At 42.4% G+C, this 17,751-nt stretch overlaps 1 protein-coding gene across 1 annotated transcript; it reads right to left on the minus strand.

Moving 5' to 3' along the window:
* Nucleotides 1-1,935: 1,935 nt before the first annotated feature.
* Crnkl1 (crooked neck pre-mRNA splicing factor 1) lies at nt 1,936-17,726 on the minus strand. Its single transcript, XM_005072569.4, has 14 exons — nt 17,557-17,726; nt 14,323-14,475; nt 13,758-13,849; nt 12,857-13,015; nt 12,401-12,567; nt 9,958-10,136; nt 8,657-8,827; nt 7,435-7,626; nt 6,734-6,793; nt 5,710-5,790; nt 4,893-5,132; nt 3,841-3,942; nt 3,205-3,453; nt 1,936-2,292 (listed from the first exon to the last, which is right to left on the minus strand). Exons 1-14 carry the CDS (start codon nt 17,605-17,607, stop codon nt 2,116-2,118), a joined length of 2,073 nt encoding a protein of 690 aa, XP_005072626.1. The 5' UTR covers nt 17,608-17,726; the 3' UTR covers nt 1,936-2,115.
* Between the last annotated feature and the right edge of the window lie 25 nt (nt 17,727-17,751).

A 17,751-nucleotide genomic window follows, 5' to 3' on the forward strand; every position in this document is an offset into this window, starting at 1 on the left:
TTCAATGTGAGACTATAAAGGGAAAATAGAATCCTAAAGGCCATGTAATTAGATGACAGTTATGTATTGAAATACTCAGGCACTAAAGAAGTAATCAAAAAATTCCCTGTGAAATGACCACTAAAATGTGTTTGTGTGGGCATTTTTTTTTTTCTGAGATAAGGTGTTGCCCAGGCTGGCTTTGAACTCACCTCTAGTAATCCTCCATCTTGCTGTCAAATGGTAGCACCTGATTTAAGCCTGGGGCAAATGAATGATCTTGTTCTCAAGGAGGAATAAGTTTCCTTCAAGCCTTTCATACTGGCACTCAGTTGTTACGAGTGAACTTTAAGAGTAAAGTCCCTAACTTTTGTCTTATGGATAAGCAACATGACAACAGCTCCAGGAAGACTTAGCTATGGAACTAGCATTCTGACCTGCTTTCACCTCCATCTTTAATCTGCACTACCTCAAAGGATATTCAATGACGGATTTTCTTCTTGGCTAGCTGACTTAAGCTGACACCCATGCCTGGTGCTGTTCTGGTAGCTTGAAAATCTATCATTTACTCAGTAGTACTGTTTTCTTCTAACTTCCAAAATTATCTTATTTCCAAGACCTAATTTAGTAACATTACTAAACAGCTTTTATCCCCACGTTTACTAATAGTTCTTATAGGTAAAAAACAATTCTAGACTTTGCTTGGTCAACAAGAAAATATGGCTGTGGAGTAGATTAAAACAGTGCCTCCAAGACTAGGCAAATGCTATTTTACAATGTAAGCAGTACCAACAAGTATGTCACTGTGGGTTCTTTGCACACCTGCTGTTTTATGACAACTGTTAAGCATCAGTTGTTATGAGTTTACATGTTCTATAGCATGCTGGGAGATGCACACTCTCTAGGCAGACTTAACTGTAGAATTCAGGAAGTCTGGGAAGCTGGTGACAGTGCTGTGATGAGTCATGTCCTAAGCAGCATATGGAAGGCTTCAAACACTCTAAAGAGACTCAACAGGGCCTGGGGAGATGGCTCAGCGGTTAAGAGCACTGACTGTTCTTCCAGAGGTCCTGAGTTCAATTCCCGACAACCACATGGTAGCTCACAACCACCTTGAATGATATCTGGTGCCCTCTGCTGGTATGCAGGCAGAAGGCTGTATACACAATCAATAAATAAAAAAAAGGAGACTCAACAAAGATGTTAATGTAAACCCAGAATTTCCCAAACTTATTTGAACATAGGACACTGTGCCTAAGAGCATCAGCATATGCAGAGGCCACTGTTTTCTAAACAAGCTACTACAAAACCAGTTTTAGAAACTGATGGGAGCGAAACTGAAACCAAGCTAAAATGTTCCTGGCAAATAACTTCGTCCAAGAATAAATAGTTGCTACAAATTACTTCAGGATATTTAGAGGTTAAAGTAGTCCAAGTCCATTTTATAATGTGCTAAAAAAAAGGGGGTGGAAACAAGATTGATATCAGCACATTCCTTTCCTAATGAAATCAAAATGAGGCCCCATGTTTGAGCAACAGAAAACAAAGACTAAGCTATACAGCCATCAATCACACAGTAGTGCTAGGGCTGGACTCAGGCTGTATGGTATCAACAAGACAGTGATAGGTTTTAGAGGCATGTACACCATCAGACAGAGCTATAGCTTTTTCCTGCAGAATGGATTGTGACCACTTGAAAGAGTCAAGTTACCTGCACCTGGTGTGTGGTGGTGCATGACTTCAATCCCTGCACTTGGGAGGCAGGTGGATCTCTATAGTTCAAGGCCAGCCTGGTCTACAGAGTGAGTTCCAGGACAGCCATCAAGGCTACACAAATAAGTCCTGCCTTGACCTCCTCCACACAAATGTCTGTAGTTCCACATAAAATAGGTGCTGAGCATATTTCATGTAATAGATAATATGGGCAAATACTAGGAAAGTTAGGACTCAGGTAACAAAACTTAAAAAATTTTCTTTACTTGCAATTTCTCATCCACATTTAACCCAAGGGTGTTTTCAAAAATAATTCAAAAGGTAGCTATCAAAAAACGCCAGACAACTCCTTCCTGGGTAAATACATAGAAACATTCAGAAGTTAAAGTTCTAAAGTATTAATTCATAAAAATATTACAACATTTAAAAAGATGAGGATTCACTCTCATCAATGTCCTTATCTGGATCCTGTTCAGCAGCTTCTTTTTCTTGTTGCTGTTTCTTCCAAAGTTTGGCCATTGCCAGGAGCTTGAGGTTAGGCTGGTTGGCAGCATCCTCGGGAAAGATGTAATCATAGTATTCTTCCCACCCAGCATCGGACTGCAGAATTAAATGCATCAGTGAAAAGGTGAGCACACATAGCTGGAACGTGCTTCATTCAGAAGGGAGAGTGAAGGGGTAACCTAGACTTCAAACTAAACCATGTTTACTTTACAAAACAACAGCAAATCCTGCAGTAGGAGGTTCAAAAGCCTGGGCCCAACTGAGTGACTAAATAGCTGCTCAAATGATGTAGCAGTCCACTGAAAATGGAGGACCAAGGGAAGAAAACTAACCCTCTCAGCACAGCTTCTCCTGAGGCAATCAAGACACTCAGCACCTCAACTCCACCCCAGTCATATGGTTAAGACTTGAAAATTTTGAGTTTTATGGGCTGGAGTGATAGCTCAGCTGTTAAGACCTTGTGTTGCCCTTGCAGAGGACCCAGATTTTTTCACTTCCAACTGATCATGGATTTTACTTCTAAATACTGTCCTGAAATGCAGGCTCTCCTCTCATCTCCCACATTTCCACCTCCCAGCTGCTAGATTTATGAAAACCATCCAGTAGATCATCTTAATCTAAGTCGCTCAAGTCTGCCTGTACAAGATGCCAGTAATCTAGTCATGTACAGGCATCTTCAATGTTTCCCACCAAACTTGCTCTACCCTACAAGTCGTCTCCGGATTGGTGCTTCCCCTTTGCCCCCCACCCCACATGCTGACTTCCTACTTCCCCCTCTACAAATATCACACTTCATGTAACTCCTAGACCAACTCTACCCTCACTAAGCTGTCTTTGCCACCCCCACCCCTTTCCTGCCCCCTTTTCTATCCCTGCTGTGTTGCTAGTAGCCAGGCTACAAGTGGTCCTTATCCAGGCAGTCCACTACTCCAAAGCACACATTTCAAAGTCAGATGCATTTCTACTCCTTTGACAAGATATGAACAAGATCAAGTGCTCAGCACTTACCCCATCGTCAGCCTGGACCTTTCTTCTCTTCTTGACCTTTTCTGGCATGAGTTTGTCTACTCTTTCCTTGTCTGATACTGTTCCAAATTCATCTTCAAAACCTCGCCAGGATTCCAGCAACATAAGTCTTTCTTCTTTTTCTTCACAGTTTCTCATGGTTTTATTTGCCTCTTCATAAATCTGTCTGCATTTAGCCACACTTCCGTCTTTCCCTGAGGATAACTCAAACTGAGCAAAACTGATCCATACCTTTAAAAAATTAACAGAACCAAATTAACCATGTGAGCCAGAAGACAGCAATGTAATGGCTTATAAAGCTAATTTCTCCAGTTCATGACATCTAATGATGTATCACACTGATAGCATTGCAGACTAATACATTGAACATATTTGAACATACAGTGAACTTCATCGTCAGTAACAAAACACTCCTGCTTTTAGGTGTTTGGCAGTTTTAAAATCTTGAAACATGTGATTTCCAAGAGATTCCTGTGCAGCATAAACAATGACAAGCTTATCATTAAGTCCTTTAAGAACAGATCCTAAGAGCAAGAAAGCCATTTAAAATAATTAGTCTAAAAACACCAAAACTGCTATATAAAATAAAAGGAAAGACTGTTGGCAAAGTTAGGATACCTTGACATGCTGTGTTCGCTGAAGCAATTGTCGGTAAAGATTTCGTGTTCTTTCAGTTTCTTCTTGCTCAATCTCAAAATCAATATATGATTTCCAAAGTACCTAAGAAAAATGATAGGTAAGTCTTAGCACTAAGAAAGCCGCATGCCCCTAAGACTTCATTCAACAATTAAGACTGCATGTGGATGAAATAAGACTAGCATTTACAAATTTGCCAAAATGTGACTAGAATTTAAGATAGGAAAAAAGGCTTTGGATTTAGTTTTACATTCTCTTTCAGAGTTTTTCAAATGTTCAACACAACCAAAATTTGTCAAGAATTCCAGGTACTTTCATGATCTTGTCACATGCAGTTAACTTTTAGGGGAGAAAATAAGCCAGATTAGCCACCGTGTGTGTTCCTGTGCCCAATGCCAATTGCTTGTCATTTGAGTTAAAAAAAACAAAAAAACAAAAAACAAAAAAAATGCAGACACAAGGAAAAACTGGGGTATGGGCACTGGAGCTGGCAGTCTACAGGAGGCCACGGGCACTATCTATCAGCAGTACAGGAAGCTTCCCTGACACAGGGTCATGTCAGTACAAGACTGACAAGAGGCTAGGACAGTTCTGTGGCTCCTGTGAGACCAATCAGTCCTTGCTATGGTGCACTGCTACCTTGGGACTTAACTACTGCAGGTGAGCCAGTACTCTAGGCTTGCAGCAGTAGAATCTAGGAAGACAATGTTTCAGGCACAACTTCTCCAAGGACATAGATATGCAGTCTCCACCCCCACTTCTCGTGTTCTAGACTTGGTGAGGGGAGGGGGGGAGGGCTACAACTGTTTCCTTACCCAGCTTTTTCCACCCCCTTTAACCTTCCCCGTCAGCTGTGTGGGGGCTGTTGCTGACACTCCCCCCGGTCCTACTTAACAAACAGAGGAGTCCTAATCCAAGTGAAAAAGACTACAGGTTAGCTGGATCATCTTTACAGATGTTTGTGTAACATGTTTAGATGGTTAGATAGAGGGAACACTTAAGTATTTCAAATATATTCAACTTGGGATCCTTACCTCTGGCATGTCTAAGCGTGGCTGGCTGATGGCTAATTCATAGATTGCCCGTGCTCTATCAATATCACCAAGGATTGTCTCTAATTCTGCAAACTTGATCCATGAGGTACAATTTTCAGGTCCAAATTCCAAGAACTTTTCATAAAGCTTCCGACATCTGTCAAATTCTCGAAGCTGCAGTTCCAGTTCTATATAACCTTTGAATAACTTGTTCTTTGGACATTTGCCTATGGAAGTCCCCTGGAGAATAAAATGGCCAAGAGTATTGTTATACTTATGGTCCAGCTGCTGTCTCCCAACTGGAGGTGGAATCTCATGAGTCCTTCCTTCATTCATGATGGATGGCTCGATCTTGTGCAAATCTCCTGCAGGCCACTGATGCTGCTGTTGAGTTTGAGTGTGACAGCCATGCAATGTCCAGAAGACACTTCATAACAGCCCTCCCCACCATCCTGCTCTTACATTCTTCCACAATGGTCCCTGACCTTCGTAGGGAGGGAGAAGGGTTATCTTTATGTCCCACTTAGAAAGAGAATTCAATAGTCACTTAGTCTCCAAGTGGCATCTATGAGTTTTCTAACATGTCCCAGGTTATAAAAGATAAATTTCTGTTGCCACCTGCCCCTTATTACCCCTCTCCCCCGCTTCTCTTTCTTGGACAAGGCTTGCTATAGCCCAAGCAAGGCTGGCCTTACTAGTGTGTGCTAGCACAACCCACTTTGTTGCTTTTTTCAGTAGGAATCATTCAAACTGTAAGCATGAAGATCTTAACCACATTCTCCTGAGACTTCGTGAGACACGCTGCTCCTTTACTTACCAAAGCTCTTCTGGCAAATGGCAGATTTTTCTGTCGTATTTCAAACTGTGCATAATATAACCACATTTTGGCAAATGTGAACTACAAAACAAAAGCACAAAAAGATCCGGCTGAAGATGTTCATTTAGCTTAACCAAAGGCCACTGGCAAAATTTCAGAGTGAGGAGGGATGCAGTTTGTTGTTTTGAAGCAAAGATGGCATTTACAACGGTTAAAACCAACGGTTAAAAATATACCATGAGGGGCTGGAGAGATGGCTCAGCACTTAAGAGCACTGCGGGCTCTTCCAGAAGTCCTAAGTTCAATTCCAAGCAACCATGGCTCACAACCATCTGTAATGAGATCAGGTGCCCTCTTCTGGCCTGCAGGCATACTTGCAGGCAACACACTGTATACATAATAAATGTGTATCATGAGGCTGGTGAAAGGACTCAGTGAATGATAGTACCAGCTGTCAGGCTTGACCCTTATGTTTAATCTCCAGGATCCACATGGTAGACATAACCAACTTCCCAAGTTATCTTCTGACTTCCACATGTGTACTATGGCACATGCACAACCCACCCCCTATAAATAGAAATGTTACGGACACACATACATCCATGATGAACTAGACAGATAACTGTATTATATCCTTCATAGCATGGCAGCCTCTACTGATAATGTTTTGTGTACTACAAGTTGGTTGAACATCCTATTTCTAAGAACAACTCACCACTTCTAAAGCAGAACTCTGTTTCTGTTGTTGGGAAATAAGGTAGAGTAATATTTGAACATCTCCAAAGAAGTCACATGTGCAACACACGAAAGCAAGCTCTGTTATCAAAAGACCCGTTTGGAGTCTCTTAGGCACATGATCTGTCTTCTTTCTTCCAATCTGCCTCTCTGAATTACCCACACTGCTTACTTGTCACAATACAGGCTGCTCTATGAACTAGGCAAAAACTGTACCTTTTTTTAATCTCAAAAAGTTTCAACCGACACATATTATTTGACAAACAGGATTTTGTTCTAGCAAGTGTACCTTTTTGTGAGGAATTAGTTCCAAAGACGCTTGATATACCTGTCTTGTCCTATCAGGATCCTGTATTAAGATTAAAAGTTAGAAAATATGTTAATACTTATTTTATTAGTTAATTTCATGACTACTAGTAGAAACAGACACCACCCCCACTTCTCAAGATGCTATTTTTAAATTTTGATTTCATTTATGATCAAAAATAGCAACTACCTTTGATTATCAAACTTTGGTTTAATAACAACAATGTGGCCATCAAAGTCTGAATTCATCTTTGTAGGAAGGCCTGACAGCAGAAAGAAAGATGTTACAGTCTCAGATCAACAGAGGGTAGTCTTTACCTGTCAACTTACACACAACCTATTTCTGGAAATGCCACTAGATCTTTATCAAAAGCAAAAATGTACAATCTGGCCATGATCCTTCTTTGTGACAAAACACATTGTTAGGAAAATATATGTAATTAAACTGCTTCACTGGTCATTGTTTCCCTTTCAAGTTTTAAATGCTATCTAATTATGCCCCAAGGTTTTAAAACAAAACAGCACCATGCCTCAACAGACACACAGTTTAAATGATGTACATGGGTGGACATAGTTCTAAAAGAATTTAAAACTAAGTTTATCTCAAAGGTTTTAACTATCAGTTACTACCCAGAGCCACGATACTGGGGTAAGAAAGCCACTAATGGCTGGCCCACAGTTCACCTTGGCTTCCAGCTCTTCATAGAGTGCATAGTTGATCCAGAGATAGATGTAGCGCTTCCAGTGCCTCTTCTCTGGAATGGGCGGCACATTAGCAATGGCTCTCTCATAGACTTCCCGCACAGTGTCAGCTTCTGCATCACTTTCCACCAAGCGTAAGTAATCAAACCATGCATCGTAATTGTGTGGATTAGCCTAGAAAAAACAGCTTAATCTATAAAACCAGAACCAAGAGCTAGATTTGACAGGCTGTCAGAACTATAAGGAGATACAAAACTTGCTATACTTTAGCATTTTTTTCTCTCAGTTTTCACCCATTATCTCATTTTTAGAACAGCCATCCTGAGATTGTATAAGACTGTAAGAGGCTGGTACCTCTCAGTAAAGCCTCTTTCCTCTACTACTTGGTAATGACATTCCATTTTTTTTCTTTGTTTCTAAGACAGGGTCTCACTCCATAGCATAGGCTGGCCTTGAACTCATATTATCTTGCCATGGTCAGTCCTGGGACTACAGGCTTGAGCCACTGCACACAGCTTCCAGCTTGTATACATGTTACTTTTTATACATGTGACTGTTTACCATTATGTTGATGAAATTACAATGGGTTTATATCAGACTCTAAAATCAGGAAACACCTTTTCAGATAACAGTAATTTATCCTGAACACATATTACTGACCTACCACTTCATTTAACACCAGACTTGGTCCTTTATTAGGAGCTACTTCAATCTGACTAAGCAAAAGACACAAGAACCCGGAGAGAAAATACTACTATTATACCTGAAATTATGGAGATAAGAACAGAACTGTCTACCGTAGATCTCTTGCTCTTGCAAAGCAGGTATATGGATCCATCTCTGACTCTTATGCCACATAGTTTTGGAGGCATAGATTCCAGATGAAACCTACACTGGTCTCGAACTAACAATTTTTCTGCCTCTGTCTCCCAAGAGATGGGATTACCCATATGATCCCATCCATCTTGTCCATTTGTTCAGCTCATCCACATTTCTTTGGTTTGCTATTAGTATAAGGACTTTCCACAAGGGAATGGCATAGCAAATCCAATTATGGCTTACTCTGCTTTCTTTAAGCCACATTATTCCAATTTGCTTGAAACAGCTGCCGAGTCAATCAGATACATCATCAGGGTGATCACAAGCCTCAACCTGCTATTATTCGAGAGCTCTGACAACACTAGCCATCTACAGCGGCACCCACCTTCACTTCTTCTTCATACTGGAATCTTCGCTTGCTCACAATGATATCTTCAATACCCCTCCGGTCACCAAACTTCTTCTCAAAGATGGTATAGTTTTTAAAGAGTTCTTGGGCCTCTTGTTTTGAAATTCTATCCAGGGCATATTTGTAGATAACTCGTACCCTTTCAAACTAAAAACAGATAGGAAGATTATCATCTAAAACATAATCTCATTTTAGTTACACCTGGAAATAACTGCAACCTGTTACTTGTAAATTAAATTTTGAGGCCTTGATCAGAAAGGACTAATGCTTATTTTCAGTTCCATATTTAATGCTGTCTCAAAATTGAGCTTCTATTTTCTCCTCACCCATCCTGGGTCCTTCCCAGGCTGGCAGGCAACACCGCCATGGCATAGCTGCTCACACCCAAAGCTCCACAAGTCTGCCTTGGTTCCTCTCCAGTCTCCTTTCCCTTACTGTCTTCTTCAACAAGTGCTGCTGTTTTTGTCTTCCACTTCTGCCCTTTTCTCCTCTACCCTGATGCTGACCCATGTCCAAAATCTCCTCGCTGGACTTTCCAGTTTTATCACCCGCCTCCTTAGTACTGATGATCACACCCAGAGCTTCACCCATGCAGGCGAGTGCTCTCCCACTGAGCTTCTTCCTCAGCCCTTCCCTGACTCCACTCTTGCTATGCCCCAGAATATCGTCTTGAATTAGCCAGAAGCTCAATAAATATATTCCGGTCATTGTCCCACTTAAAACCCTCTAACCTTTGCCTCTTAAAGAGAATCTGAAGCCTCCAATTCTGTTATTTTCTGCGTATACCAAGGAAGAAAGGAACTGGCGTATTTGTGGGGCAATCTATGTTTCCATTCCACATTGTTTCCTCCGGTTGAGGGCATTGGTCCTTTGCTTGTTATATATGAAGCCCTTGAATCAGAATACCAAAAGACTCTCATAGTTTATATGTGTACTTTTGTGTTTCTGAGAGAAGGTCTTATGTACTCTAAGCTGGCTCCAACTTATCCTCCTCCTGTCTCAGCCTCAGAGTCAATCCTCAATTTTCTGAGTACTGGGATTAAGACAAATACCACGACACAACACCTAACTCCAGGAATTGATATTTAAAGGTTTAATTTTCAAACAAAGCAGAATGAAATTAAGACAGTTACCATACATAACCACTCAACTCCAATCTATAGCTTGGCAACACATGCATACTGTCTTGCATGAAATTAGGTTTCTGTATCTAGAAAACATTTTCTCTATGGATAAGTGAATAAAACAAAACAGAAATGAACTCAACATGCACTTACCTCTTTCTGATTTTCCTCAAATTTAGCAAAGGCCACATACAGGTGTTCGTCCATATGCTCATCTCCAAAGAACTCAACTGCTCTCTCGTAGACTTTCCGTGCATGGGCAAAGTAAGCATGCTTCTCTTCAAATCGGGCATACTTGATCCAGTTCTTCACAGCAGGGTGCACCAGCACAAGTGCAGGGGAGTGAAGGAAAGCAGGCAAGCCCATAGCTAAGTCACTAATGGAGGCTGAGGTGAGCTCAGAGCACAAAGGCTCAATGCCCAAACAATAGGCCCCAAACCACACTAACCTCCCAAACCCCAACAATTCCAAATACAAGTGGAGGGAGCACATACCAAGGGGTCTAACCACTGGCCCTCAGCCTCCGAGGTCAGGGTTATGTTACTTATTCTGCTCTGCCTTCATGCTGACTCTGCGGTGGGTACACACAGAAGCCTGAAGTCAGAGAAAACCCTCAACCTGGTTATAAGCCATGCGATCTTCAATAAGTCATCCATCTCAGCTTTTTAGTGTGTGCAAAGGAAAAACAGTGCCAACCCCACCCATCACTGCTGCCTCTATAAAATGAGGCAATGTTTATGAAACTTAACATTTTCTGGCCCAAAGAACACGGTCAACAAAAAGCACCTATTACATTAAATGCTCAGTAACAGCAGTCTGCTCTACTCATTGTGAGCAGTCTGCCACAAAAAGAAAGCTGCTCTCCAAAGCTAAGGAGAAAGTTTTCAATTGCCATTTAATTACCAGAGCACATCAACCTTCCTTGAAGAAGCAATACTTTCCAGTGATTAATGTATCCAGATGTACCAACGATGTTAAGAGCATCAGTTCCTGGGCCATTTCCACCATCACTACCTGAGGCCACAGTCAGGTTACTTTATTTACTCAGGTCTCAGTGTCCTCACCTGTAGAATGGAGCAGTTGCTGCACTGCAGGGTTTTCACAGTGCTGGCACTACTAAGTGCTGAGAATATCATCTGCTACAAATCAAGTGCTTCTCAAGCCTCTCTTAAGCCACTATCAAATTAGACAACTTAAGATCTTAATGTTGCAAAGTAAGGCTCTTATTGTTTGTACCAGTTCTGTAAAGCCAGTAAGAACTCTCAATTACTGAATGCCAAACCACTGATCCTAGGAGGAATGTGGACATATCTCCCACGGACCATAGTTTTAAATTCTAAAAACAGTACATCCTAGTTATTTTCCTGTGTGTGTGCACACATGCACATGCATGCATGGGTGTAAGAGGTCAGAGGCTAAAATCACTTATTCAACTGCTCTCTTACTTATCTTTTGAGACAGGGCCTCTCACTGAACCTGGAGCTCACCTATTCAGCTGGACTGACCGACCTAACAGCCCTAGTGATCCTCCTGTCTCCATCCGCCCAGTACTGGGATTACAGACGTGTGTTCCTGAGCCAGTTTTTTATGTGGGTGCTAGGGATCCAAACGCAGGTCTTCATTCTGTGCACCAAGCACTGCATCATGAGCATCAGGCAACTAGCCTCAGGCTGTCCCACTACAGGGGTCAGAATTCTATCCTACTGGCTTCAGAGAGGGAGAAAGCTCCTTGTGGTCACAGTATGGACCCCTCCTGCCTTCACACTTGGGTGGACACACACACACACACACACACACACACACACACACACACACACACACACACACCCTGAAATGGACTTCAGCTAGGAAGTGCATGCTGAGGGACACAAAATATTCCCTGTCCTATAGATGTTTACAAATGGCTGCTAAGGCATAACAATTATTAATTTGGAAATTCCAAATAAAATTTAACAAGTGTGACAATTTGCAAATAAGGTGCCTCTAGGTGATGAGGATCACAGAGCTGTTTCTAACAGGACTTTTCACAAACACCATCTTCTAGTTGTTAACAGCAGTCTGCCACAACTGGCTGTTCAATTTTTCATAGTGCTTTGCCTAAACTCAGGGCCTCAAAATATGCTAGGCAAGTGCTCTGGCAAGGAGTACACAGTAAGCTTTACCATGTTTACTTTTAATTTTTCTTATATAGAAAGTACACAAAGGATCAAGGAACTAAATGACCCTGGAGTCACTAACTAGCTGTAGTCACAGCTAGTAAGCAATGGACCTCTGGTGTCGACCTCCATTAACAGTGCCAATGGTAATCATACACCTCTGATTCTAGCAGCTAGGATTTAGTGCAGAAAAAAAAACAAAAAAACAAAACAAAACAAAAAACAAAAATGAACCCATATAACTGGAAAGACTCAAATCACCCAGACCACAGACTTTGACGTGAACAATTCCTATCCCTACAAGAAAATGTGAAAGTGATGAAACCTGCCTTCCTGACCTTCAATGTCACCTTAATGGCAACAGTCTTGACTGTGCCATCTTTCTGGGAGGCAAACACCCATGATAGCCACATGCCACTTATACCTCATTCAAAGGATATAGCGTTCATAAATGGTGCGGGCCCGCTCCACCTCTTTGTATCTCAGCTCAAAGTTGATGTAGGAGTGCCAGGCCTGCTCCTCAGGCTGCCATTCCATCCAGCGCTCAAACACCTGGCGGGCACCAGCAACATTGCCCAACATCTCCTCCATGTACGTGTACTTGTACCTGATATAGAATCATCCAAAGATGTCTTCTGTGGTCAAATAACTTAGGGAAAAAAGTAATCTTTGATATTTCCAATGCTTTGTTTACATTTAAGTTTTAATTACATGACTATGGAGCATTAGGGTTATGACTCATAGATTATATGACATTAAAATAAACTATTTTAAGGAAAAGTAGAATGTAAAGTTCAATATATAAAATTACTATAACTGTACACAAAACCAATAATATATAGTAAGTAGTACTTTTCTAATTCACAAAAGGCTGCTTTGTACAACTAGAGGCTTACCAGAACTGGTTGACTCGTGGCAGAGTTGTTATGGCTCGGTCCCAGATATTTCTGGCATGGTTGACCTGGCGGTTCTTCATTTCCATTTCTGCATATTTTAGCCAGAGTGTAATATTCCGATAGTCTACATCTAAAGCACGCTCGTATATGGATCGAGCCCTTAACAAATAAGACAGGGAAAGCATCAAAAGCAGCATCTATAAGACATACAGCAGTCACTTCAAACTGGCTGCAATACCCTACTGTTTTGTTAGATGTCTATCATGAGTCAGGTTCTCGTCATAAAAAGAGAAAAAGCGATACTCAAGTTATTGTACAATCTTAAAGAGAGACAAGCGTGCAATTATTTCATACTGTCATAAACATCATAGTCAGGGGCTGCACAGGAAGCGGAGAGAGAAATGGCAATGTTTGGTGAACAGGCTAAGTAGGAGGAACTCCAGAACTGAGGCTGTAAGAGATAGTTGCAGTTTGTTCAAGGGGTCAAGGCAGAGAGCAAAGAAATGTCATAGTAAGGAGCAATGGTATGCTCAGGAATTGGCAGGGACATGGTCACAGCAGGGCAGGGTTATGAGGGGGAGTGCAGAGAGGCTGCTCAACAGGAATGAAGGCCACAATCTAATCTTGACAACAGAGTTCAGCACAACACTTTATTTTTGAAACATGAACAGAGAAGAGAGATAAACACTGCTTCTTTAGTTACAGGAGTACTATCGGCAAGACCCACACACAGAACACTAGGCTGTCCTTCCCAGTGTCCTGAGCACCCTCAGAAGAACCTGAAGATGCCATGGAACAGAGGCCGGGAGGTACAAACACAGTACAGTTCCGAGATTTGCCCACTTTTTCACAGGACAGTTGATACTATTTTATATGCAAATATTACACATGGCAATTTTACCTTTGAATTTCCTTTAGACTTTCTTCCCATTGTGCGTATTTTATCCAGTTACTAATCACAGTCCTGTTTTTTCTTATGTTATCTTCAAAAGTCTGAAAGGCAAAAGGGGGGAGGGTAGTACATTAAAGCGAAAATGACTTTGCCTTTTGTAATCAAAGTCACTCATTTCATTCTATCCCAGCTGCTGAGAAGCGAGGCTCACTACAGAAGGTTACAAATGACAAGTGTTTCTCTAAAGTTTACGGAGATAACCGAAAACTGTAGATATAATGAACTACTGGAAGAATTACTGGTAGCTTTTGCTGTTGTCCATAACAATAACTAGTACTTTAACATACTCTACTCTCATTCCTAATAAGAAAACAATTTTTAACATTACCTTCAAGTGCTCTCAGTAATTCGCAGAATGTGACATATAACTTCCACAACATGAGTGGATCGGATAATCCCCGAAGTTAGCCTGAGGTCAAATCACACAGGCTCTCTCTGAGCTCTGTCCCCGCCCTGGCTCCTACTGTGAGTGGTGACAGGCACAGGTGTGACTGTGCACTCCCGACAGACTCACCTTCCTTTTCCGAAGCTTGTAATCGTTCAGTTCTTCCTCATCTGTGATCTTCTGCTGAGGCGGAGGTGGGAGGAGCTCGAGTTCTCTTTCTTTAGCCTCTCTTAAGAGCTGCTCAGCGGTTATCTGAACTTCGGCTGGCGCTTTGTTTTTCACCTTTTAAGAAAAAAAGAAGACATTTCTGTTTTAGGTAGTGTTCTCCACACAAGATTTTAAAACCCAGGAACATTTTCCAGGATGTGAACTTTGTAAGTATTTTCTATCTAATGTATGGCATCTATGACAACAAGTCCATAGTAAAAATCTCAAGAGAAAAAAAAACCTGACAAAATAACAGTAAATTTTCTCTTTTAGAAGAGTAGAATAATTGCTACTTTCTAGCGTTATAACCTGTTTACAGAATTCCTCTACTTATTTTAACCCCTCTAGTGGACAAGTTGGCTTTCCACAACATTTTAAGTCAACTGTAACTTATTATGTTCCAATCATTACCATGTAAGCTTTTTGAGCACACACAACTCTGTTGTTCAACACAGCAGCTACAAGCCAAACGTGTTCAGATTTAGATGGACCTTAAGTGCAAGCACACAGTTCTAATTTGCTTTCTTACTGCTGTGATAAAACATCACCAATGAAAACTCTCTATTTAGTTCTGCAGCCCACTTTTTAATAGGGTCCTTTGGTGTTTTGGAGACTTGCTTCTTGAGTTCTTTGTAAATTTTGGAGATCAACCCTCTGTCAGATGTGGGATTAGTGAATATTTTTTCCCATTCTGTGGGCTGCCTTTTTGTCTTGCTGACTGTGTCCTTTGCCTTACAGAAGCTTCTCAGTTTCAGTAGGTCCTATTTATTAATTGTTGAGTGGGCTGCAGAACTAAATAGAGAGTTTTCAATAGAGGAGTCTAAAATGGCTGAGAGGCACTTGAGAAAGTGCTCAACATCCTTAGCCATCCGGGAAATGCAAATCAAAACAACTCTGAGATACCATCTCACTTCTGTCAGAATGGCTAAAATCAAAAACACCAATGACAATTTATGCTGGAGAGGATGTGGTGAAAGGGGGACACTGCTCCATTGCTGGTGGGAGTGCCAATTGGTTCAGCCACTTTGGAAATCAGTATGGAGATTCCTCAGAAAAATGGGAATAAACCTACCACAAGACCCAGCAACTCCACTCTTAGGCATATATCCAAAAGATGCCCATTCATACAACAAAGATGTCTGCTCCACTATGTTCATAGCAGCTTTATTTCTAATAGCCAGAACTTGGAAGCAACCTAGATGTCCCTCACCCGAAGAGTGGATAGAGAAAATGTGGTACATCTACACAATGGAGTACTATTCAGCAGAAAAAAAATAATGGAATCATGAGATTCGCAGGCAAATGGATGACACTAGAAGAAACCATCCTGAGTGAGGTAACCCAGTCACAAAAAGAGAAACATGGCCATGTACTCTCTCATATATGGATTTTAGACATAGATCTGGGGAGTGCCAGCCTACAATCCTATGGCCAGAGAGTCTGGGAAACAGAAACTTCATTTAGTGGCTGATCGAAGAAGAGGCAGACTCCCTTGGTTAAGTACTGAGCTGAACTCAAGAAAGCCAGTAACAGAGAGGGAGGACTGATGATCAAAGGGATTAAGACTGGGCTGGTTTAACCCCCAGAAACAGCTGACCAGACAAAGGTTAACTCTTGAATCCCAGGCATCAGCCTGGGAATCCAGCATGGGACTGATCAAGACCCCCTGAATCTGGGTGTCAGTGAGGAGGCCTAGGGAATCTATTGAGCCTTGGGCAGCAGATCAGTACCCATCCCAAGTATACACACGGACTTTGGACTCCCATAGAACAATGTGAGGTGCACTCTCACCCTGAACTCTTGGGGAAGGGTCTAGGCCCTGCCCTATATGAAATGACAGACTATGGACACCCCCATGGAGGGCCTCACCCTCCTTGGGGGAATGAGGGGATAACGGGGGGGGTGGGGGGAGGGCACGGGAGGAGGGGAGGGAATGGGAGAGGGACCTGGAACTGACTTGTGAAGCAACCTTGTTTCTTATCTAAATTTAAACTGGAAAATAAAATTAAAAAAAAATCACCAACGAAAGCACCCGGGAGGAAAGAGTTTATTTGGCTTACACAGCTGAATCGCAGCCCATCATGAAGGGAAGCTGGGGCAGGACGTGACACAGAAGCCACGTAGGAACACTGCCCACTGGACTCATCGCTCAGCACGCTTTCTTACAGTACTTAGGACCACCAGCCCAGGTGTAGCCCTTCCTGAGAAGGCTGAGCCCTCTACATCTATCATTAGCCAAGAAAATGCCTTACAGACTTGCCTACAAGCAATCTGATGGAGGAATTTTATCAGCTGAGGTTCCTCTCCACAGATAACTGTAGCTTATGTCAAGCTGGCCAAAACCTAGCCGGCACACATACCCTGGCTTTTATGACTCAGTACGGGAAGAAAGCCCCCACATTATCGACTTTTACAATAATTACATGTGGAAGTGAGAATTTGTCTCAGAACAAAAAGGCCACGTATAAGAATCAGACCAGAGCCGGGCGGTGGTGGCGCACGCCTTTAATCTCAGCACTCGGGAGGCAGAGGCAGGCGGATCTCTGTGAGTTCGAGGTCGGGCTGGACCGACAGCCTCCAAAACAATACAGAGAAACCCTGTCTCGTAAAACCAAAAAAAAAAAAAATCAGACCAGAGAAAGACCATATGTAAAGGTAAAATGCACGACTTGCCACTTACCAAGCATTGGTGAAATATTAGTCACCGTTGAAAATATAATAATCTACTGTTTAACTTAAATTATGCCATTGCACAGAGCCCATTCCTCCCATATCCAACTTTGACGCAGCTTCCAAGTTTCAGCTTTCTCCACAAAGTTTATCTTCAAGTTTACTGACAACCCTCAGGTTCTTGCCCATGGCATGATCTACGGTGCCTGGGTACATCTATCAAGCTTGCCATTTCGCCCTTCCTCCTGTTTTACTCCAGCAGTGGGGGGATCCCTAGAGCCTAGCAAAGCTAAGAGATTGCTTAACCGAACCGATCACCCGCGTTTCAAAATCACCATCCTGGAACGAAGGCTGGGCTGACAGGAGAGGAGCTCGGAGTGACAAGACCCCGCGCCACGCCACCGACCCAGGCACAGAGCTCGCTGCCCCAAGTCTCCGGTGCGCCGCACCACAGATGCTGTGCCGGGACCCTTCGCGGTCGCCTACCTTGGCCACTTTGGGAATCCGCTGTTTCCCGGCCGCCGTAGAGGCCGCCATGTCTGCAGCCGCTGGACGGGAGCAACCCCGACTCACACCTGAACCTCAAAAATCGGCTTCGATAACCAGCCCACACCGGAGAGCCTGCCCACAACAAACTAGATCCCGGAACCGGAAGCGGAAGTCGCAAGACGTTCTTTGACC

The sequence above is a fragment of the Mesocricetus auratus genome, unplaced genomic scaffold (genome assembly GCF_017639785.1).
Source record: "Mesocricetus auratus isolate SY011 unplaced genomic scaffold, BCM_Maur_2.0 Super-Scaffold_100004, whole genome shotgun sequence".
NCBI classification, from domain to species: domain Eukaryota; kingdom Metazoa; phylum Chordata; class Mammalia; order Rodentia; family Cricetidae; genus Mesocricetus; species Mesocricetus auratus.

What these genes read in the sequence shown, in the direction of transcription:
- Crnkl1 (XM_005072569.4), bottom strand. Translation starts at nt 17,607, where the DNA reads ATGGCGGCCTCTACGGCGGCCGGGAAACAGCGGATTCCCAAAGTGGCC. An exon ending in GGATTCCCAAAGTGGCCAAG is followed by an intron (nt 14,476 to 17,556) that starts GTAGGCGACCGC and finishes TTTTCTTAAAAG; the next exon opens with GTGAAAAACAAAGCGCCAGC. An exon ending in AGCGAACACAGCATGTCAAG is followed by an intron (nt 3,454 to 3,840) that starts GTATCCTAACTT and finishes AATTTTTTAAAG; the next exon opens with GTATGGATCAGTTTTGCTCA.